Source organism: Aptenodytes forsteri, unplaced genomic scaffold (assembly GCF_000699145.1).
Source record: "Aptenodytes forsteri isolate BGI_AS27 unplaced genomic scaffold, ASM69914v1 Scaffold249, whole genome shotgun sequence".
In the NCBI taxonomy this organism is placed as follows: Eukaryota; Metazoa; Chordata; class Aves; order Sphenisciformes; family Spheniscidae; genus Aptenodytes; species Aptenodytes forsteri.
In genome coordinates this window covers 905,936-925,288 of record NW_008796188.1, presented here as the reverse complement: position 1 = coordinate 925,288, position 19,353 = coordinate 905,936, and the positions used below count along the sequence as shown (strand labels likewise).

Here is a 19,353-nt window from a genome sequence, read left to right as displayed (position 1 = left end):
CTCCGCAGCCGGATGGAGCAGACAGGGGCTGGGGAAACACCTGGCTCCCCACTCTCGCCCCACCAGCATCGGGCATCGCCACCAAACTGTCCCCCCTTCCCCAGGGCAGGGACACCCCAAAACCCTCCCAGTGGAGGGAGCAGGGCCGGGGCAGCCCAGCTGCCGAGCACCAGCGTTTCGCAGGGAAACAGCTCCGGCGGGGGGACGGGTGCCAGGGCGGGGGGACAGCCCGCAGCCGAGCCAACAAGGGGGGGTCCTTGTCCTCGGCGGAGGAAAAGGCACCCCAGCATGCCACGTCGGGGCTCTAGCAGCTGCTGGGGCCCAGCCCCAAGGGGCCCCAGGAGCCGCTCGGCCAAAGCCACGCATCCCCTTCAGCTTAACTCACTTGCGGAGTTAATTTAAACACACTCAATTAAGGCAACTCGAGCTGCCGGGGGCTCCTCTTGCCCACCGGGAGCCGGTGGCAGGGAGAGGCACCGGAGCACCTCGCTGCGAGCCAGCCCCCCATGCGGAAAGGGGGTTTTCATCCTTTTAGTCTACTCAGAAGCTGCAGGTGGGAAGCGAGGCAGGGACCACCGGGGCCCGGGGGTCCTGGGCTCCCCAGGGGGGCACAGGGTGGTCCCCGCAGTGCCCAAGTAGCACCTCGGCCCCCGAGGGGGGACACAGCCCCCAGCGCCGGGTCTGCACCGGCCCTTTGGAGCAGCTGGAAGGTGGCTCCAGCCTCTTGGCTGCCGTGGAGTAGCTGCAATCAGAAACCGGAGGGATTTGCCCAAAGCTGAGGCCGAGCCCAGGCTGTCGGGCTCTGAAGACTGGGAAGGGTTTAGCTGAGCCCGGCTCAGCTCCACGCCCCCGGGAGAGGAACATGCTGAGCACAGGGGTCTGCACTGTCTCCTGGCTGCAGGAACGGCACAAGGGAGAGCGCGGAGCAGAAAGATGGGGTGGCCGAGACGCCCAGCACCGGGGCACGCTGCCAATCCAACCACCAAAGTACCGGCAGCCACCGTTTCTTGCCCCATTTCACCTTTAAGAACAGTCTGACCAGGCAGGTTGATCATGCCAGGCAAGAACTTGTGGAACCCACTCAGTGCGTTGAGGGCTCCTACCCAAAATAACATCCTTTAAAAAAACATAAAAATAATTGAGTACATTTTCCCTGTATCCAGCTCAGTATCTTCCGAGCAAAGTATTCCAATTAAAAGTAGCTTTACTCGATGAACCAAGCATCTAACACTGTTATTTTAGGAAAAGGACAGCCCTGGGCTACATCACGATCAGATGCAGCAGCTCCAAGTCATCTCACGCAACCACACATTTTTTTTTCCACAAATCATTGGTTTATTAGAAAGGTTTTTTTCCCCTCATTTTACAGCATATATATATATTTATATATATATCTTATGTGACAAAGTTAAATACAGTCTGTTTATGCTTGTTAAGTAATGATAGGTTAATTATTTTTAGCACTATTCTGGAAGTCAAAAAACCCCTGACTGCAGCGTGAAGGGTGCCAGAACACGCATGTTGAATCTAGAAGCTAATGAAGTTCAGCATTGAGACATTAATACTGTATTCTGTTAATTATTTACAGAGAAATTGAGTCCCTTTTTTTGACTGTTGTATTTCAGTCCGACCTGCTCAAACGCAACGTTTCTCGTTTAAAGAGTGAGGAAGCTCAAGTTTTCGGTTCTTTGAAATCTCTGTGTCCCCCCCACCCCGCCCCAGCTCTCGGTGCTGCGCTTCGGGAGAGGACGGGGAAAGGGGACGCCGGGCAGCCGGCACGTGCTCCGCAGCCCCTTGCTGCCTGCTCCTGCCTGGTTTGGCAGGTAGGAGCAGGTCTGCCTGCCTGCTCTGAAATCAGGCCCTACAAAGCGCCGTAAGGTGCCCCCGGAACCGCTCTAACACGAGGAGGACCTGAACCTGAAATAAACCCAGGTCAGCGGGGACAGCAGCAACTCGTGCCAGTGCCACGGGAAGAGCTCGTGGATGGAGAAGCCTCCCACAGGTAGCGTTCTCTGCAGCCAGTGGATGATGCCAGAAAGAACAGAGAAATCCCTTATGGAACATCACAGGCAGGCACAGCCTCAAGGGATTAGTCCTAAACCACCTCTCCCTGCGTGTAAGATGGCACACGGTTACGGTTAAAAGGCTCTTCCTTCACCACAAGACTGTACTGAACTGCACAGCTGGGCTGGCACCGGCAAATCACCGGTTCAAACCCAGGGGGAAAAAAAGAAAAAGAAAAAAAAAGAAAGGGATATTTTATACTCTGGGAGACAACCCAAATTCCTGACGCTCCTGAGACTGCCTCCAGTGTCGATTCCTATAAGCAGCTGCTTAAGCAAAGACGAGGAGCACGCAGCGTGCCCGGGCTGCTTCCCTCCGCAAAGCCGGCAGCCACCGCCGCCTTCCAATGCGATGCCGTTCATTAGCTGTTAGAGTCACCGGTGTCGTCCACGCACCTCACCTAGTCCAAGTCTCACTTTTTTTTTTTTCTTCTGCAAAATGCTAAATGAAGATTTTTTTTTTTTACATTTTATAGTACATAAAAACTTCAAAAATACATGAGCTTGATAAAATATACATGCTTAGTCATTTTGCATCTAGCTGAAACTATAAAGTTGAACCTTTACAAGTGTCTTATTTCACCTACAGCAAACATATTTACACAAAAGCCACCAGAACAAGTACCACTAAAAGAACTGGCTGTAAAAAATATTATTGCAGTATACTACAAATTTAACCTTTTTATATGAGCTACAAAAAGCAGCATCTTTGTTTACAGAGTTCAGTGCAATTCTTTACATTAAAAAAAAAAATCCTATAAATTAATAAGGAAACCATCAGTATTACAGAGGAAAGAATACACTTTACATACCCCGGCCACTCTCCCCAGTCCTCTGTATTGCTTCAATTCCTAAAGGGATTTTCCTTCTCTCTCTCATCCGAGTGCCTCTTTCCCAACACCGCAAAAGACGGAAGTCAGAGTGATATTCCCCCCCACCCCAGGAGAAGAGTGGTCAAAGCCCAGATTGAAATCACCGACCAAACCGAGAACCTCTCTCCAGTCCAGGATATCCAGAAGGCGTCAAGGTGCAGTCCTCGCCCAGGAGAATGCTAATGCAGGATGGAGAAGGGTCGGAGCTCTGAGCAGACGCGCAGCTCCTCTCTTGGGCTTTAAAATAAGATCTTACTTCCACCTTTGCTGCTCACACCGAGAAAAGAAACCCCAAGTGTGCAGCAATAGGGTGCCAAGAAATCTCCTGTAATGCCTGAAAACTGGTACTGGCCCAGCCAAAACAAGAGTGGCACTGCCCTTCCATCAGTCTCCTCGCCAGGATCCACAGCTGTCAGTTACTGAATGTTTTGTCACTGATTACAAGCTGGATTCAATCATGCTGACTATTTTAATTAGATGACCTCATTAAAAGGATTTTTAGAGACCTATTAGTGTGTATGAAATCTCATTTATCATATACAAGGTGGCAGAAGGAAGATGACCAAGTGTAAGAATCCAGGGGGAAAAAAAGCCTAAGTGTCTCGCTGGTCTACACGTGAAATGATTCTTCTAGGATACAGTGCTGCTACGTGCACGGAGGTGTCGGGGACGTGAGACAGTCCCTGGTAGCGGATATACACAACGCTTACGAACTGACCCGCCGCCTGCTGCTACCCAGCCCTCGAGCCTTTGGCTTCTTTGGCTGCTAAAGAGTGAAAGGAAATTCTCAGGCCTCACCTGCCAGCTGGATCAACTTCAACCCCTTCCCAAAATGCAAAATATTCTCTTTCCTCCAAGGTTACTTCATTTTGTCCTTCATGTGCCGTGACTGGGTGGATGCTGCAAGTCCTGTCCTGAGAAAATGGGGTGCAGCAAAGGGTGAAGATGTAACGCTGTAGCGGCCGCAGCGGCAGCGGGTCTCGGGGCAAGAAGGGTTGGATAAAGAGCGTGAGGAACCGGATGAAAAGTAAAGGGGCCCGGGTGGATAGCTGACGCCGGAATGATGTGGATGGGGTGGCTGGCTAGAAACGTAGCAGGGTGCCCTGGAATAATCGAGTGGGTCAAGTGGGATAATGAAATAGGTGTCAAGTGGGGCTGGGGTATATGATGAACCTGAGCGAGAGGCTGAGGATGGGGGTGAGGGTGAATCCCGATGGCGGCGGCAGCCGCGGCGGCGTGGTGCTGCAGGATGGCATGCTGCACGGTGGTGATGGAGGTTGCGGATGCCGCCGCCGGCTGCTGAATGTGGATGGGCTGCAGGGCAGGCGCTGCCGGCGCCAGGGCCGCCGAGGCAGGAAAGGCCTTGACCTGCTTTGCCAGAAGTTGCTGCTGAATGTGCTGCTGAGCAGCTTGCTGCAGCTTACTGTATTTCTCCATTTCTTCGGGTGTAAAAGTGATCGGTTGGCTCTCGAGTGGTGCTAGAGAGGAATCTTCTCCTCCTTCCCGATCCCCTTCGATGCTCGGCTCCCCGCTCTGAGGCACGTAGCCAGGAAAGTGCTCGACATCTGGAACTAAGGGCATCATACTGGTTTCCACTGGGACCGGCTGGTTGCCCCCGTCCATAGGTTCTAGCCCATCGCCATCGCTCGGATCTGAGAGGAAGTTGTGCGGCATGACCAGATCTCCAGAACCAAAGCACTCAGGGAGTGCCGGTGCTTCCAGGGGAATGGACGGCATTTCCACGGCAGGTTCATCACGTTTCTGCTCATCCAGAGGTTTGTCCTGAATTACCATCACCACTTCTTCCAGGAGAGACTGGCCGGCCAACTGAGCCTCCTCGATGCCTTGGGAAACATCCTCAGAATCCGACAGCTCTTGCTCCTCGCCCCTCTCCAAGCCAGACTCTTCGTATCTTTTGGCGTTTGGTTTTCGAACGGTTGGCAGTTTCCCAATTAAGGGGAGAACGGGTTTGTTGCCTAAGGAAGGAGGAAGTTTCGGGCCAAAGTAGCCCTGGGGAGGATCTTTGAGCTTTATGCCCACTTTGCTTGCCCCTGCCAGCATCTCGTCAGTGACGCAGGGCTTCTTCTCGACCTTCCTGGATTGAACCTTTTCCAGGAGAAGTTTTGCAGTGACGGAGTTTCTCTCCTCTGGACTGCAGTCACCTTCCGAGGCCCTCCCCGTGCCAGAGCTGCTGCTGTTTTGGGAGAGTGAGCCAGATCCTTTCAGATCCTCTCCTTTGCAGTCCTCTTTCTTCAGCGAGGATCCTTCACTTCGGCCTGTCCGGAAATAGTGAGGAGACTGCGAGCGATAGATTTTGGACCTGATGAAGTCTCTTCTCCCGGACCTCCTCTCTTCGGGGCTCTCGTGGCCTCGAGAGCCCTTTCGCGAGAGAGACCTCTGCGAGTGGCTTCTCGTACTGCGGCTGCGATCCCTGCTATAGCTGCGGCTCCGTTTCCAGCTGCGACCTGTTACACTTCGGCTTCTCCTCTTGCTTCGACTGCGGCTGCAGCTGCTACTGCGTGTTCTGCCCCGGCTCCTTGTTCTTGACCTACCTCGAGGGTGGGTTCGGCTCCTGCTTCGACTCCTCGACCTGCTCCTACTCGAGCTGTAGTCATCTTCAGAAGAGGAGTACTTGCGCCGCTTTGATCTGTGATTCGAGCTGTTGTAGTCAGAGTCATCCTCCGAGTCGTGGGACTGCTTTGAATGGCACCTTGACCGGTCGCTGTAATCGCTGTAGCTATCATCCGAGTAACTTCTCCGACGGCTGTACCGGCTGTGGTCCGAGGAGGCGTCAGAGCTGGTCGAATAGGACCTGTGAGAGGAGTGCCTCCGCCCCGACCGGGAGCGGCTCCTGGAGTGGTCGCTGCCAGAGTCATAGTCATCGCTGTACTGCGACGGGGATTTCTGCTGGCAGTGCTTCCTGTGAGAGCCCTCGTCACTGTCGTAGTCCCCGCTGCTCTGCCGGCTCCTGCGGCTGGTCCTGCCCAGGGAAGGAGCCAAACACCGTCTCCTCAAAGCAGATAACTGCTGCAGGTCAGCCTTGTGTTTTTTGCTGCCGTGCTCTTGGCAGGAGTTACCACCATCCTCTTTTTTGCCGCTGCTTCCCTCTTCAGCAGACAGAGACTTCCTCTGGGACTCCAGAGAGAACCGCTTTTTCTTCTGGAAATGGCTACAATCTTCAGACAGTTCAGTTTTCAGCACTCGTTCCGACTGAGTAGAAAGAGAGGATTTGCCTTTTCTGTGTCTGTGTCTTTTCCGTTTCTTGGGTTTCTCTTCCCCCGGGTCAGTTTTTCGGCCCTTCTCATCAGCTTCCTCCTTGTGTTTACGTTTGTGTTTGCTGGACTTTTTGTGCTTCTTTTTCTTTTTGTGTTTATGGGATCTCCCAGATTTACTCTTACTGGTTATGCTTTTACTACTGTCCTCTCCCTCTCCCTTACTAATGCTTGTCAAACTGGACTCCTGCTTGTTCTGGGAGCCACAGGTGGACAGAGATTTGTTTTCCATTTTTAGAGCAGAACTGTTAGCTACACTTTCTGCCTCCTTGGGTTCGCTTAGCTCACCGGATTCTGTGCTCGGAACGTTTTCTTTACAAAGACCCCCTGGATCCTTAGATTTCTCTGCCCCTTTACCTTTAGCATCTTTGTTGCGAGAGAGCTTGAAATCAAAATACAGGGGGTTACAACTGTATGAAACAGATGGTTCTGCTCTGGTAAATATGAGAAGCTCTGAAGGCCACTGGAGAGTTGTGCTCTCATCTTTACTCAGAACGGGAAAAAAGGGTCCTGTTGGATGCTTTGGTCCTTCAGTGACATCTTTACAGCCTGGGACAGGCTGAGCGACTTCTTTAGTAGTGTCTGGCTCGGGGAGATTGCTCTCTGTAAAATGCTTGCTCTCCTGAATACTCGCATTTTCTGAGACTTCTTTTAGTTCTGTTTTGCTCTGCTGAGCTACAGTTTCAGTAGTGCTCTGCTCCTTCTGCTGCCCCGTGCTCTCAGCAGCCTTCTCTGTGTGCTTGCCGGGTTTGGGTTTTGGAGAACTACCCTTTTTAACTTCATGCGTGGTTTTTTTGTTCACATTTTCAGCTTCCATTTGTTCAGTAGACTTCATGAAAAGCAGGAATTGAAAATTAGGCTTTACTTTACAATGGGCTGGGGGAATATAGTGGTAGTATTCTGGTTCAACGGCCATTGGTCCATCTTCTCGTCTCATCTTTTTTAGTTTAGATAACGTAGTGGCTAGAGACCCATTATCTTTGTCATGTTGGTCATCTTCCTCCGCCTTGCCATCAGAATTATTTGTGCTTTCGCCCTCGCCAGATTTCTGCAGGCTCCCTGCATCTGAGGATCCTCTCTCATCACCTTTTGCTCCATCTGCAGAACTCGATTCTTCCACATGGTCCTTGAAAACAGAAGCTATGGTCTCAAGCTTTACCGGAGTCTTCTTGGCAAATGAAAACGACACACCTATCTTCTGCAGTGGAGTTCCCAAAGTACTTTTAATGCCAAAGCTGATTGCTTGCGCTGTCTGGATGGGCATTTGGCTTGGCGTAACAGTGCCACCGACTTGTCCAGTGTTTAGGAAACCTCTGTCCATAGTCATCTCTGTAGCTTGGCCAGAAGTTGTCTGGATGAAAGAACTGCTGTTGGCTGCAGAATCATCATCATCTCCAGCTTCCTCATCCACAGCCACCGTGGTGGTTCTGAACATGGGTCCGCTTCCAGGAGCGCTGTATGAACAAGTTAAAATAGAGAAAACAGCTGACTGCCATTTGTATACCTCTGCAGTTGGTTTCAAGCCTGATCTAAAACATCTTTTACACATTTCAAGTACTCTTGTATCCAGAAATATGCAGTAAAATAGCATTATACAGCCATTTGAATTTTTTAGTAGTATAAAATAATGGAAGAAAACCTATTGCTGGATAAAGCAATTTGGGGATGCTCTGGACTACCATTTTAGTGAATTCACTCCTACCAAAACCACAGCATGAGGCCAAACTCAAGCATGAAGCTTTGCCCTTAAAACTTGCACAGAATTACAGGAGGAAGAATGCCAGTGCAGCAAAGGGCCGCAGTCCCACAGAAGACTCCCGTACACAAGCTCCAAGGGTGCTCAGGGATCACCCGTACTCACCATTCAGGCTGTCTCCTCTGTTCAGCCAGTTCATGTAGACGCCGGAGGGCTTTCTCCTGCTTCCTTTCATCTTTACGTGATCTTGAAGAGACATTGCGAGCAAATTCCCTTTGCTTGAGATCTTTCAACCTCTGAGGCAAAAGAAAGCAGGAACAGATTAGATAAAATCGGTTTGTGGTTAAGTGTCCAAAAGCGTCTCTTTGCTGTAGCACTGGAAAGTACGCTGTAAAGCCCCTCCCCGGTAACATTTATTGAGCTAGGATGGAGCAACAGCATCTTAGCTCAACAAACCAAATGGAGCACATTGCCATCCTCCCAGTAGCTAAATGAAAAGACAACTGTTGATCACTTTTGGCTATGACTTCAAGTCTGTGTATATGCATTTCCAATCAACATTACTGGTTTTCTTTAGCATGTACAATAAAGCTGATTTCAAAGCAACAAGCAAATTCTGGAAGGGAAAAAAAAAAGACTGTTTACTTTGCTGCTCTTGCAGGGTGCAAATGTACTTGACAAACAGTGCATGACAGAAGTCTTAATAGCATGGGCCAACGAACAGAAAGGGATTAGCTGGTGCAAGAGAGTTACCCAGGAATTGTATCTTACAAAAGCAATGTACAAATTACATTGGAGAAGGTGCCAAAAATCCCATGCAGATGATTCCGGTAAGCAAATAAATAATACAACATACACCACAAACAGTTACTTGCTTTCCTGACAGTAGTTCTGAGACGGTCTCTCAAAAAACAAAATGCTCTAAAATACAGTAGGGGTTTTGGGGGTTTAACATTTTAGAGGGCAGAAACACTAAGTTCCCCAGAAATCTTACCATGTGAGGAAGCAAACCCAAACCCAAGGAATTTCAAACATCATAACGTCACTGAGGAAATCTAGATATCCAATTCTAATAGAAATCAAGCATCTGAGACTTCAGAAAATTTTTGCAAGTCCTTGTCTCAAAGCACTAGGAAAAGAGGTTGCTGTTTTTCCTTTGAATACATGTGAAAATTCACAAGGCATTTTTTTTAGAGTGCTATGCAGAATTTTAAGTAACAGAAAGCAGCAAAGACCTCTACCATCCTAAGGGATTCATTCTTCTTTTTTTGGTGCACAATTTGAAACCCTTTCAAAAGGCCCAATTCCAGAAAGCATCATGTACCCAAGCTTTTTCAAAAGTTTCATGTTTTCAGGCATTTCAGGAAGGGCCTGAAAGACTAACGGTACTCAACGCAGTAGTCACATTAGAAAAATCCTCGTACAAGAGGTACAAACCATTGGTGAATTCTAAATATACCTTCTGGCTGGCTGACTCTGCCTCTTTAATGGAGCAGCGTCAGACTGGTACTCACAGCAACAGTGGATCTGAAAACTAACCCGAAGTTCAAATTAGAGGAATTAAGTTGGCCCAATGTAAAGAGAACATTGCTTTGTGAAAAAGGGGAAGATTTGACAAGACAGAGGATTCTCGTACCTAATCGTATTTACTAAATGTGGTTGAGCGTTACCAAGATCAGAGGGAAGGACACACGAAAAAAAAAGTACAGCTATAGACACTAGTAGAAAGAAACTCACTCTTGTGATCTGGACTCCAAAATTAGAAGGGTTTGCTTTCAAAACATCAGCTGAAAACGTCACATCACAAAGAAAAAAAGAAAGTAAAAATATAACAAGAGTGGAAGAGAGGGGGAAAAAAAAAAAGGCAAGCATTACTACACAGGCTCTCGGTGTGTCTGCGAGCTATTCTACGGAGAAGGAGCTGAGCCAGCGAAGCTACGGGACCGAGCTTAGGGAGTCTGGAGCAAAAGGGGGGAACGCACATACACATACACGCACAGACACAGCAATGATCCCACCTGGAATAACAGAGCTACTTTCACCAGGACAAGTAAAGGGCTCAAGGGTTTTGTGGTGTATGTTAAATGTTGAATAGTAAATTTTTTTCCAAGAGGAAGGGAAAAAAATGGACTAAGCAATGTTATCAGCTTTTTCATGCTGATTTAAAAAGCGTATCTAAAATGCTCCAGGAAGTTAAAGTCACCAACAGCTGACAAAACTATTTAACTGGGGTGTGATGCCAAGTCTCTAGATCACTCATCCATTTGGAAAAAAATATGACTCAGCTATTTACAACAGAAATGAACTGTGACCTTTTACTTTCAAGAGGAAGGTGCAATGGTGCACTCAGACCCACCTCCACCCCCCCAGACATGGCCTTAAACATCTCCCCGTGAAATAAAACGGGCTCAAGTCAGTGAATAACGATGCAGCTGCCCACAATGCAATCCCGCCTTCGTTACAACAGACAGTTTCAATGAAAACAGAATTAAATGCCCATTTCCTTAAATGCTGATCTTTGCATGTCTCTGCTCCCCCAAACCTCCCGCTCTCAACACTGATAAATTACAAGTGATGAAGCGAATGAACTACCCCGATGCACTGCAACTCCAGAATATGCAATACATGGCAACACCTAGCTACACTGATATCTGTGCCTTTTAAGATGATAACTCACTAACCATGGTTTCAAGACTGCTGAGAATTTATTACTCCCCAAATTGGGGAAAAGTTGGTCTGATTTTACAGAGCTGACTTTACAAAGGACTAAAAGATCTCAAGGCTGAGTTTCTTTTTGTCCCGCAGGGGCCAGAAGGAAAAAGGGTCTTGCTGGGTAAGTATAGGATAGAAAAGCTCCACAACTGCACCACGCCATCTCCTTGGGAATGTAAAATACGGAAGATAACGTAGCTCAGCATCTTTGACTGACCTAAAATGATGCACCTACCATCAGCAATTTCTCAAGTTTGCAAGGAGCCAGGTTCCAAGAAACCTGGCTGGACTGCATTATCTTACATAAATGGAACCTGGGGCAGGGGAAGGACCAGAAGACCAGACTGCTCATCTGTAAAAACAAATCACTACAGGAATAGACGCAGAAGGCTACGTTCGCAGGCAGCTGATTAGCACTGAACTTTTAAAATAGCCAGAACTTCAAAATATCCTGTACAAGTAACTGTTACCTCACTCGTTGTTTCAAGGGCATAATTGAATCCAGTCATTTACCCACGCAAAGAACAGTGGATAACCAGTTAACTGCAGCTATGCCTACCCTCCTCCCCCAAACCTAACTGGGGTGAAGCAAATAAAAGCCTGAAGTACAATTTCACAGTAGTAAAAGGAGTATATCGAAGCAGTGAAATGCTTTTCAGCATACTCCAGGTCTCAGCCTTCCCAGAAAGCTATTTGAACTAAATTGATATTTAAGCTAGGCTTACACTAAAGAAATTTCCATCTAATCCTTAGCCAAGCATTCATTATTCTAATCCCCCAAAATCTCTAAATTACTTTTTGGACCGCACCATATGTGTGGGTGTTCACAGAGGCTGGACAGCCACAGGAGGCGAGTCGCACAGCTGCCCCTTCCCCCCAACACAGCAAAGAAATTTAAACAAGAATTTAACACAGCCACTCAATCATCCGCAGGGAGCTTCTCCCCACCAACTAAGGAAAAGGAGCCCTGGGAACCCATCTTCTTGGGGTGAAACCAGCCTTTTTAAGTCTTCCCACGGTGCTCAGCAAGACTATAATTTCTTCAACAGGATCAGAGCCACCAACCCGTATTAAATCAAACATATAGCTTCATGCTACTATAGGATTTAAAAATTAGGAAGCAATTTTTCTTCATAGGCAGTGTGTTTTCTGAGGAAGCAGGAGGTTTATCTAGAGCAGCAACGTATTTACAAACTATAGGATGATAGTGACCGTGAAGCCAAGAAATACTATTCTGCTGGTTTATTACTTCAGCTGTAAGAAGGGCCACATCAGTAAGCCCAGTGACCAGCAAATAAGGACATAAATCACTAGCATTTAAATAAAGTTTATCTGAATTTCTGCAGGCTAGAAGCAGTACTTCACTAGCTCAAACCTTCCTTCAGCTTGGTATTGTCTTTTATTAATAGCTGTCACCCACCTCAGCTTTGAAACAAAGAACAGTATTTTAAGTTTTCAGCTTTGTTTCTAACAAAATTACTAAGAAGTCTCTAAATTTCAATGGGAGAGCAAATCGAGCTCTTAAAGAACAGGTTTGCTATAAAATCTGCAGCTACCTCAGTACTCCAGCACAAAGAGGCTACAGTAATGGATTATCTCCCGATCACTGCATAGCTCAGGAGGGGCCAAACTGGCATACACCACCATTACCGTACAGTTCTCTTCCAATCAGCTTAAATAAGCTGCACTCCAGCATCATTTAAAAGCTCTAGAGATAGCCCATCACAGACACGTGAAGGTGGTTAAATAAAAGAGGGACGATCAGGATTCAGAAACTGTCTTAACAGGAAAAAACTCAGCACACGCTGTGGCAATTGTGCATGAGATTTTGCTGGTGAGATAGTATCGAGGCAAGACTTCCCCAGTACCGAACTGGAGTGCATTGCTTTTCAGGTTCAGGACCAGCGGTAAACGGATTTTCTCAATTTAAGTTGACAAAGCCATGCAATTTTGCTGAACTGAGGCCCATTCGAGAGGCATTCTTTGCCTAAAATTGCAGAGCAGAAAGAGATCATGTTACTCTCGGAATAAGAAAAAAGGCACTCTGCTACACTGCTTTACTAGACCTGAAGATCTAAGACTTTCACAACAAACATTCAGGAGAGAGGGAGACTGGATCCACGTACAGTGAGATTCTGCGTTGGCTTGAGACAGGAGGCAGCTCATGTAACAGCACAATCCCATCAGAGCCTACTCCTCCCCTGCTACTGTTCTCAAGTCTCTCTGCCAATCCCTATTAAATAAAATAATAACGTACTTTTCATTACATGCCAGCAGATTTCTGGCTTTCTGAACTTTTGACATATGCTCGATTCTTTGCCACAAAAGCTTCTGGGAGTGAACTACACCATTAGCTAAATATGAGCTCAAAGGATGGCAACCTTTATAATTTTACATAAGCGAGAACACAAGCCCTGCTTATTTTTGGTAATCAACATTCTTTGCATGCTCGTAAATGAAGTGAAAAGAGCAGAGGGGAAATGGCATGCAACTGCAGTTTTATTTCATCTTAATTTCTTTCCTGACACCTCATTTTCAACTTAGGAAAATATACCACGCGTTAATGCAATACGGATAACCCAACAACACAAGTCTGCCTGCCCTTCAGGAGGCTAGCATCGCTTGTAATCACAGTGTCTAGGCCTTGCACGCTGAAGACTTACTTTATTGAACACTATGTATAGGTGCTCGTCTCCAAATGTGTTTGCCATCAGCAAATGAGCAGCTGAACAGCTAAAACTGGGTTAAGAAAGATACCGTGGTTTTTTTGAGGGTATAGCATTTCTAGAGTAGAAAAGCTTCCCATGTAACACCAAGCATCTTGAAGATTCTCTCTTAGTCTTCTACGTTCAAGCTGTGCTTGAAGATACAAGTTTTTGGAAAGCACAAGTCCAATTCTCCCCAAACCAGAAAGTTCAGGGTTTGGATTTAGAGTGCTCATCAACCACAGCAGTGACTGAGTGACTGTGTTGATAATTTTATTGTGCCTTAACAGATCCCTCCCCCTCGGCATCAGAAGCAAAGATCCAGATAATTAGGGCATGAAGATAACTGCAGATCTATAGTTTCAGTTCTTAGTTCCACCCTCTCTCCCAAAGAACTTCTTTATGGAAATACATTCCCTTTGTCCTTTTACAAAGAGAACCTATGCAGAATTAGTCATCTACACCTCCAAAACGCCACACATCTAGAAATAAATAAAATGAAAGCTACATAAAAGACTGCATTTCAATACTGGTTAGTGTTCTCACAGTTAACCTGGCAAAAGTTCACACAGTAACATGTTTGTTTTTCGCATTGAATTCAGAAGGTGAATGTTTTTGTTCTGTTGGGTCAGTGACTCAGTAAATAGCTCAACCCTTCATCAGGCATACTAGCAGGAAAGAGGTGACCGTATACGAGATTCTGTAAGTAAGTTCTTGGACGAAGGGGAAAAAAAAAAACCCAAACAGTAAAAGCTGACTGTGAATGCTACATTACTTACATGTAAGATAATTCCAACTGTAACAATTTTTGGAGGCTGCTCTAAGTGATACAATACAGATTAGGTTTATTTGATATGAATACACAAACTGGGCACAACCCCAGGTAAGGTGACCCACATTCATCTTCATGCAAATCTAACATGAAGTATTCTATCTTGATGTCAAAACCCAAAACTGAATTAAGGGCCCACTCTTATATAATGCCCTAAGGATACCTTCCTACTAAGTCCAGAGTATTCTAGGACTGTGGGAGCTCTCAAGCATCTGCACATCACATATCTGCAGGAAAGCAGCACGAAAATACACTGGATCCATCTTCACTACCCAAGTTCCTCGGTAGCTGCAGAAGAAGTTTTCTTTCAACATTTGCCTCCTTTTGCATTTGTCTGTTAATTATTATTACTCTGTTGACAGTCAGGACTGTGCAACATCAGAGGTGGGGGCCCTTCATAAGCTACCAGTCCTTCTAGTTGCCAGGCTCAAGATCTTACAGCTAAAAAAAAAAACCCATTAAAGATATCAGTAGCTTTCCAGGGAACAAAAAACTATGACATCTATGGTTACAGCCTTTTTCAGTTGCTCACTGAAGGATCTTTAAGGGAACCGAGTTTATTTTTCCTCTTACAGTGCCATCTGTATGAACACAAGTTGCTTTTAGTCCTCTGGCTTCCCCTGAGAGGGACTGACCATTTGGTGAACAGATAGGGTTACTGTTCTTTGAAACATCTGTACTTCTCATTTCAAGTATCAACCTAATTAAAAAAAAAATCTAGAGAACAACATTGCACACCTCCAACAAGATGTTTAAAATACAATGACTTAAACAGGCCAATGGTTTGTGATAATAAATTGAAGATTATTTTCCCAGTTAAGGTAATCTAGAAATACTGCTTTTTGGATAGAAACTTGGGTGTTGAGGTCGATTCAGACACATCCGAATGCTCTATGAAACCAGTGTAGTCAGGAAATAGTAATAATAAAACCTCCCCTTTAATTGTTTGGTGTTGACAAGTTGGTGGGTCCAAAATTTATCCGGTAGGGATCAATACACTTACCTATTGTCCCTGTTTCGCAATAATCCTGAGTTCCTTCCTGGAATACAAGACAGTGTCTTTATAACTCGGGAGCGGAAAGGGATCTGAGGATGGAACATCTATTCACAGGGACAGCCTAATGCTCACTGAGCCACAGAAGGAATAAGCAAACACTTCAATGTCGTGGGTATGTGTAACTAAAAATACTTAAAAGCAAAAATGATCCCATGGAAATCTGCTCAACAAGCGAAGAAAAAGGCAAAAATGAAGCACTGTTGCCTCAAGAATTACTGCTGAGAAGACAAAACATTGCAGATAATATATACCAAGCCGGTTTGCTGTAATTATCTAGGGTACCATAATGTCTCATCTTTCCAAGAAAGCCTACTGATTAGCCTACTTTTAAGAATACTTTATGTTTTTCCTCAAAACAATTGTTACCCTCTATGTAACCTTGCCTTCTTGTCCAAAGAGGCAAAATATGAAACATCAACGTGCAACGTATTATGAAAAGCACAGCATTATTTTTTTTTTATAACTACCTCAGCATTTAGAATAGACTGTTAGAAATAAGCCTATCTTGAGCGGTAATGAACAACAGAAGTGAGATAGTGTTACATATGCAAATTTACCTTCATTATTTCTAGGTAGTTTCAAGTTCACTTACTGAACACTGACCCAACAGGGTGACACACATTTCTGCAAGACATAAAGCTGGACAAGCAATTTTTTCCTTAAGCAAAGCATGATTGCTTCTTTGTTTAAATCTCTGTGTAACTAGAAACTAATGCTGGGTGATGTAGCGAGAGTTTGAAGGCTCATTTTCTCCAAAGCCTGCCTGAAGTTACTGCAATGGATGCAAATTATCCAAGAACATCAATTCCTTTAAAAATGATCAGCAGTACCAAGCAACCCCCAAATTCTTTCTACCGATGAGAAGATTACGCCACCCTGTGTGTTCCCAAGACATTTTTCTTTCAGGTCCCTCTTCTTGCGCCCCTACTGATGACTCCTTTTATACCAATGAGGGGTGGTTGCTTTCCACAGGTTTGTTTCTTCCACAGCATCTCTAGATGCTAGGAAAACCCTCAGCCTTGCCAACCTCATGTCAGTCCCCCTATTAATCGCCCAAGGCTTTTAAACAGGAGTTGACATAATCATACTGCATCACCACGCTGTAAGAATGTGACACAAACAGGTCCTTCCACCTGGATTACAAACAGATGCATGTAATTGCACTCAAGTTTCAACCACGTTGATAGAAAACTTTAGATGAAGTACACCGCTATCGGGTATCACGACTGTGCCACCAGCTCGGTCAAAGCAGCCCATTTTCCCAATACAAAGTAAATGAATGAATTTCTGCTCTTAACTCTATTAAACCACAATTCACCACAGTACTCAAATAGAAACTGCCCTGCCATGAGATTTCCTGTCGAAACTCCCTTAGTGAATTTACTTTGAACTACCACATCCTATACTTAATACACAAAAAAATCATACTCTGTAATGCCGTATTCTTGTTTTTACGCTGTTGCTTCACTGCTATTTTGCAAGATCTAGTACTCTACAGCACATCCTGCAGAAGTTACCAGCATTTTAATGATTGTGTTGTTAGAATTTATGGCTAGGAATATCAAAAAACCTCCTTTGAGCAATTTCATCCCTAGATGAGCACAACACTGCTATCTGCCGTACATTTACATCTCATTTAGCAGCTTCAAATGGAATAGATCAGGCTAACACATGAACTTTTATTATTTACTGTGCAGTATGAAGTATCATGTAGATACTACAGTACGTCCCTATCTTGGGACCAAAGCCAGTTCCACAGAGATTCTGAATCCACCTTCTCCTGAGGGTTACAGAATTTGGAAAGTGCTCCTTTTTTACCATTCCTTTGACACAGCCCATTATTTCCTAGTCCGTTTTCAGTAACTTGACAGAACGCAGACTAAGGTATTAAAATGCACACACATGGCACATCAGTCTCCAAAGTTGTACTATGTTAAAAGCTGATGCAAACTAGGAGCCACCCATATCCATCCGTACTCTTCCCAGTTTAGCAGCAGCCCATTCCTGCCCGTGGGTCATTCAAAACTGGGCTCCTTGATGCCAACAGTGAGTTGGGTTTTTTGTTTGTTGTTTTGGGGTTTTTTTAAATGTATGGTGGGCATAAGAATCTTAACCAGTGACATAAAACATCTATCCCTGGGGCTATAAGGAAAACAGATACACTGGGGAAACTCAAAATACTAACCACAAACAAGACCGCTGCAATGAATATAAAATTGATGAACTGCGCTATCAACACTTGTTTACCTGCTTGTGAGCGTGATCGTAAGAGTTTATGTGGTTGTCAAACTCTTGATGCTTTTGATACTGCTTGTCACAGAGTTCACAGTAGAAGTTTGCTCTGAGGTCTTCCAAAGCCTTGGCAATTGCCTTTTCTTTATCAACATAATCCTGCAAAATTAACAAAAAATGCTTCTGTTAAACTTCCTGTAAAACAAACTGGAAGATGATGAACTAGTCCTTTAGGGGAAAATAGTCCTTAAGAAACCTTAGTGTACACCAATGATTATACTTATTAAGCTGACCAGTCTTTGCAAATTAAAAGGTACGAAGGATAATTTTGCAATACTACCAACCTAGCCTTGACCCAGTTTCCTAACATAGAACATAATTTTGTCATTAGCACAGGTATCAGTAAAAAGAGACTGCTTAAAAAAAAAATCTAGTGCTGGTGGCAGGAAGGCAGTTGCGGCTGCAAGAGGAGAGCCTGCCGGATTGTCTGAGATAAAAAAAGAGAGGTTCAAAGCCTCAAGCCAACACATAAACAAACTGGCAGCTGCCTGCTCGTGTAAGATGCGCAAAATACGCATCAAACCGAGGAAGATCACTGCTTTTGGAACAGAATCTTGGAACTTTAAATGCTGATACTTCCTCCATTTTGAGTGCTAACAGATGTCTGCTTGATCGCAGTTTGTCTGCAATTCAATAGGGAGGAACACAGATCCGCGGCTGGGAAAGCACAGTTCAGAAACCGCTGAGCCTATTTCACTTCAGTGTAATTTTTTCAGTTAGTGAAATCTTCCCAGGAGCAGTGCTGTCCATTAAGCTGAGCTCAAACACAATGATTACACTGGGCGTGGGTACAGGGAGTTGCCATTTAATAAAAGAGGGGGAGGGAGATCACCTTAGAGGTTGCAGACAGTATTTTTTTCTGATGTAATTCAACATTTGTATAGGTGCAAAACCAAACCTCCAAGCAAAGGTGAAGTGTCTAAATTGGCAGCGGTCATGTCCTCCCCTCTTTTGCTATAAGGAAAAGTAGCAGCTTTTGGATTGGCAGTGGCAAAAAGCTCTGGGACTCCGTGGAAATCCCAGTCCCTCAAGTGGCTGTAATGGCTTGAAGTCCCAGTGCCTGGAAGTGAGCCTGCGCGGCTCGCCGCAGCCGATGCAGACCTGGGGGGGCTCAGCACCCGGGGGGAGCTCTGAAACACATCTGATGCTGAAACACACACTCATCTCAGGGCTAAGCAACTTCTTCCTCTAGCCAGGTCGTTTCAATTACAATCCCACCAGCAAAATTAATAAAACATCGCCACTCTTTACAAGCAAGCTGGGGAAGGTTTACTTCAACAAGACGGAAGCGCTGACACATACTAAAAAAAAAGCTACAAATGCTGTATTACAAAGTACGCTGTACTAATATCAGCATACCCCATATAGCTATTTACCATATGCATTTCAACTGGAATAAAGAGAAATTATATAAGAAAAATAACCTAACATTTGAGGAAAAAAAAACTCTTAAGAGTTTAAGAGTTTCTGTCTTCAATACAAACTTCTTATGGGAAATTTCCTTGCATTAGCAAGAGGAGCTAGCAAACATTTAAAAAAAGATATACTATGAAAGCTTTTTTCTTTTTATTTAAGATCTTGTTCAAGGCAACATGGTTTATCTCCCAGTTACCACATCAAAATTACATTAAAATAATATTGCTGAGCATGTTTTCTATAATGCAAAATTCATGTAAAAAATTCCAACACCTGGGGGGGAATCTGAAAAATTCTGTTGCTAAAAGTTTTTTTTTTTCCTCAATTTAAAGCACTGTTTACCTTCTACATTAAAAAAAAAAAAATCTATTTCAAGTTCCTGCTTCTACCTATTACCAGAGGCCCTTGGAAGGGGGGGGGGGGGGATGCAACAAAA

The 19,353-nt window shown here is 45.2% G+C and overlaps 1 protein-coding gene across 3 annotated transcripts in view; it reads right to left on the bottom strand.

The window, feature by feature from the left end:
* Positions 1-1,328: 1,328 nt before the first annotated feature.
* GPATCH8 (G-patch domain containing 8) overlaps positions 1,329-19,353 on the bottom strand; it is a 42,722-nt gene continuing 24,697 nt past the window's right edge. For 2 of the 3 annotated variants that reach the window (XM_009287866.1, XM_009287868.2), the window contains 3 exons: positions 17,457-17,600; positions 8,069-8,199; positions 1,329-7,661 (listed from right to left, as the gene is read on the bottom strand). In XM_009287866.1, coding sequence (XP_009286141.1) covers positions 3,812-7,661; positions 8,069-8,199; positions 17,457-17,600 — 4,125 coding nt within the window. In that variant the 3' untranslated portion in view covers positions 1,329-3,811. Of the gene's footprint in view, positions 7,662-8,068; positions 8,200-15,155; positions 15,179-17,456; positions 17,601-19,353 lie in introns of those variants that run through there. The other variant, XM_009287867.1, reaches the window with a different exon arrangement.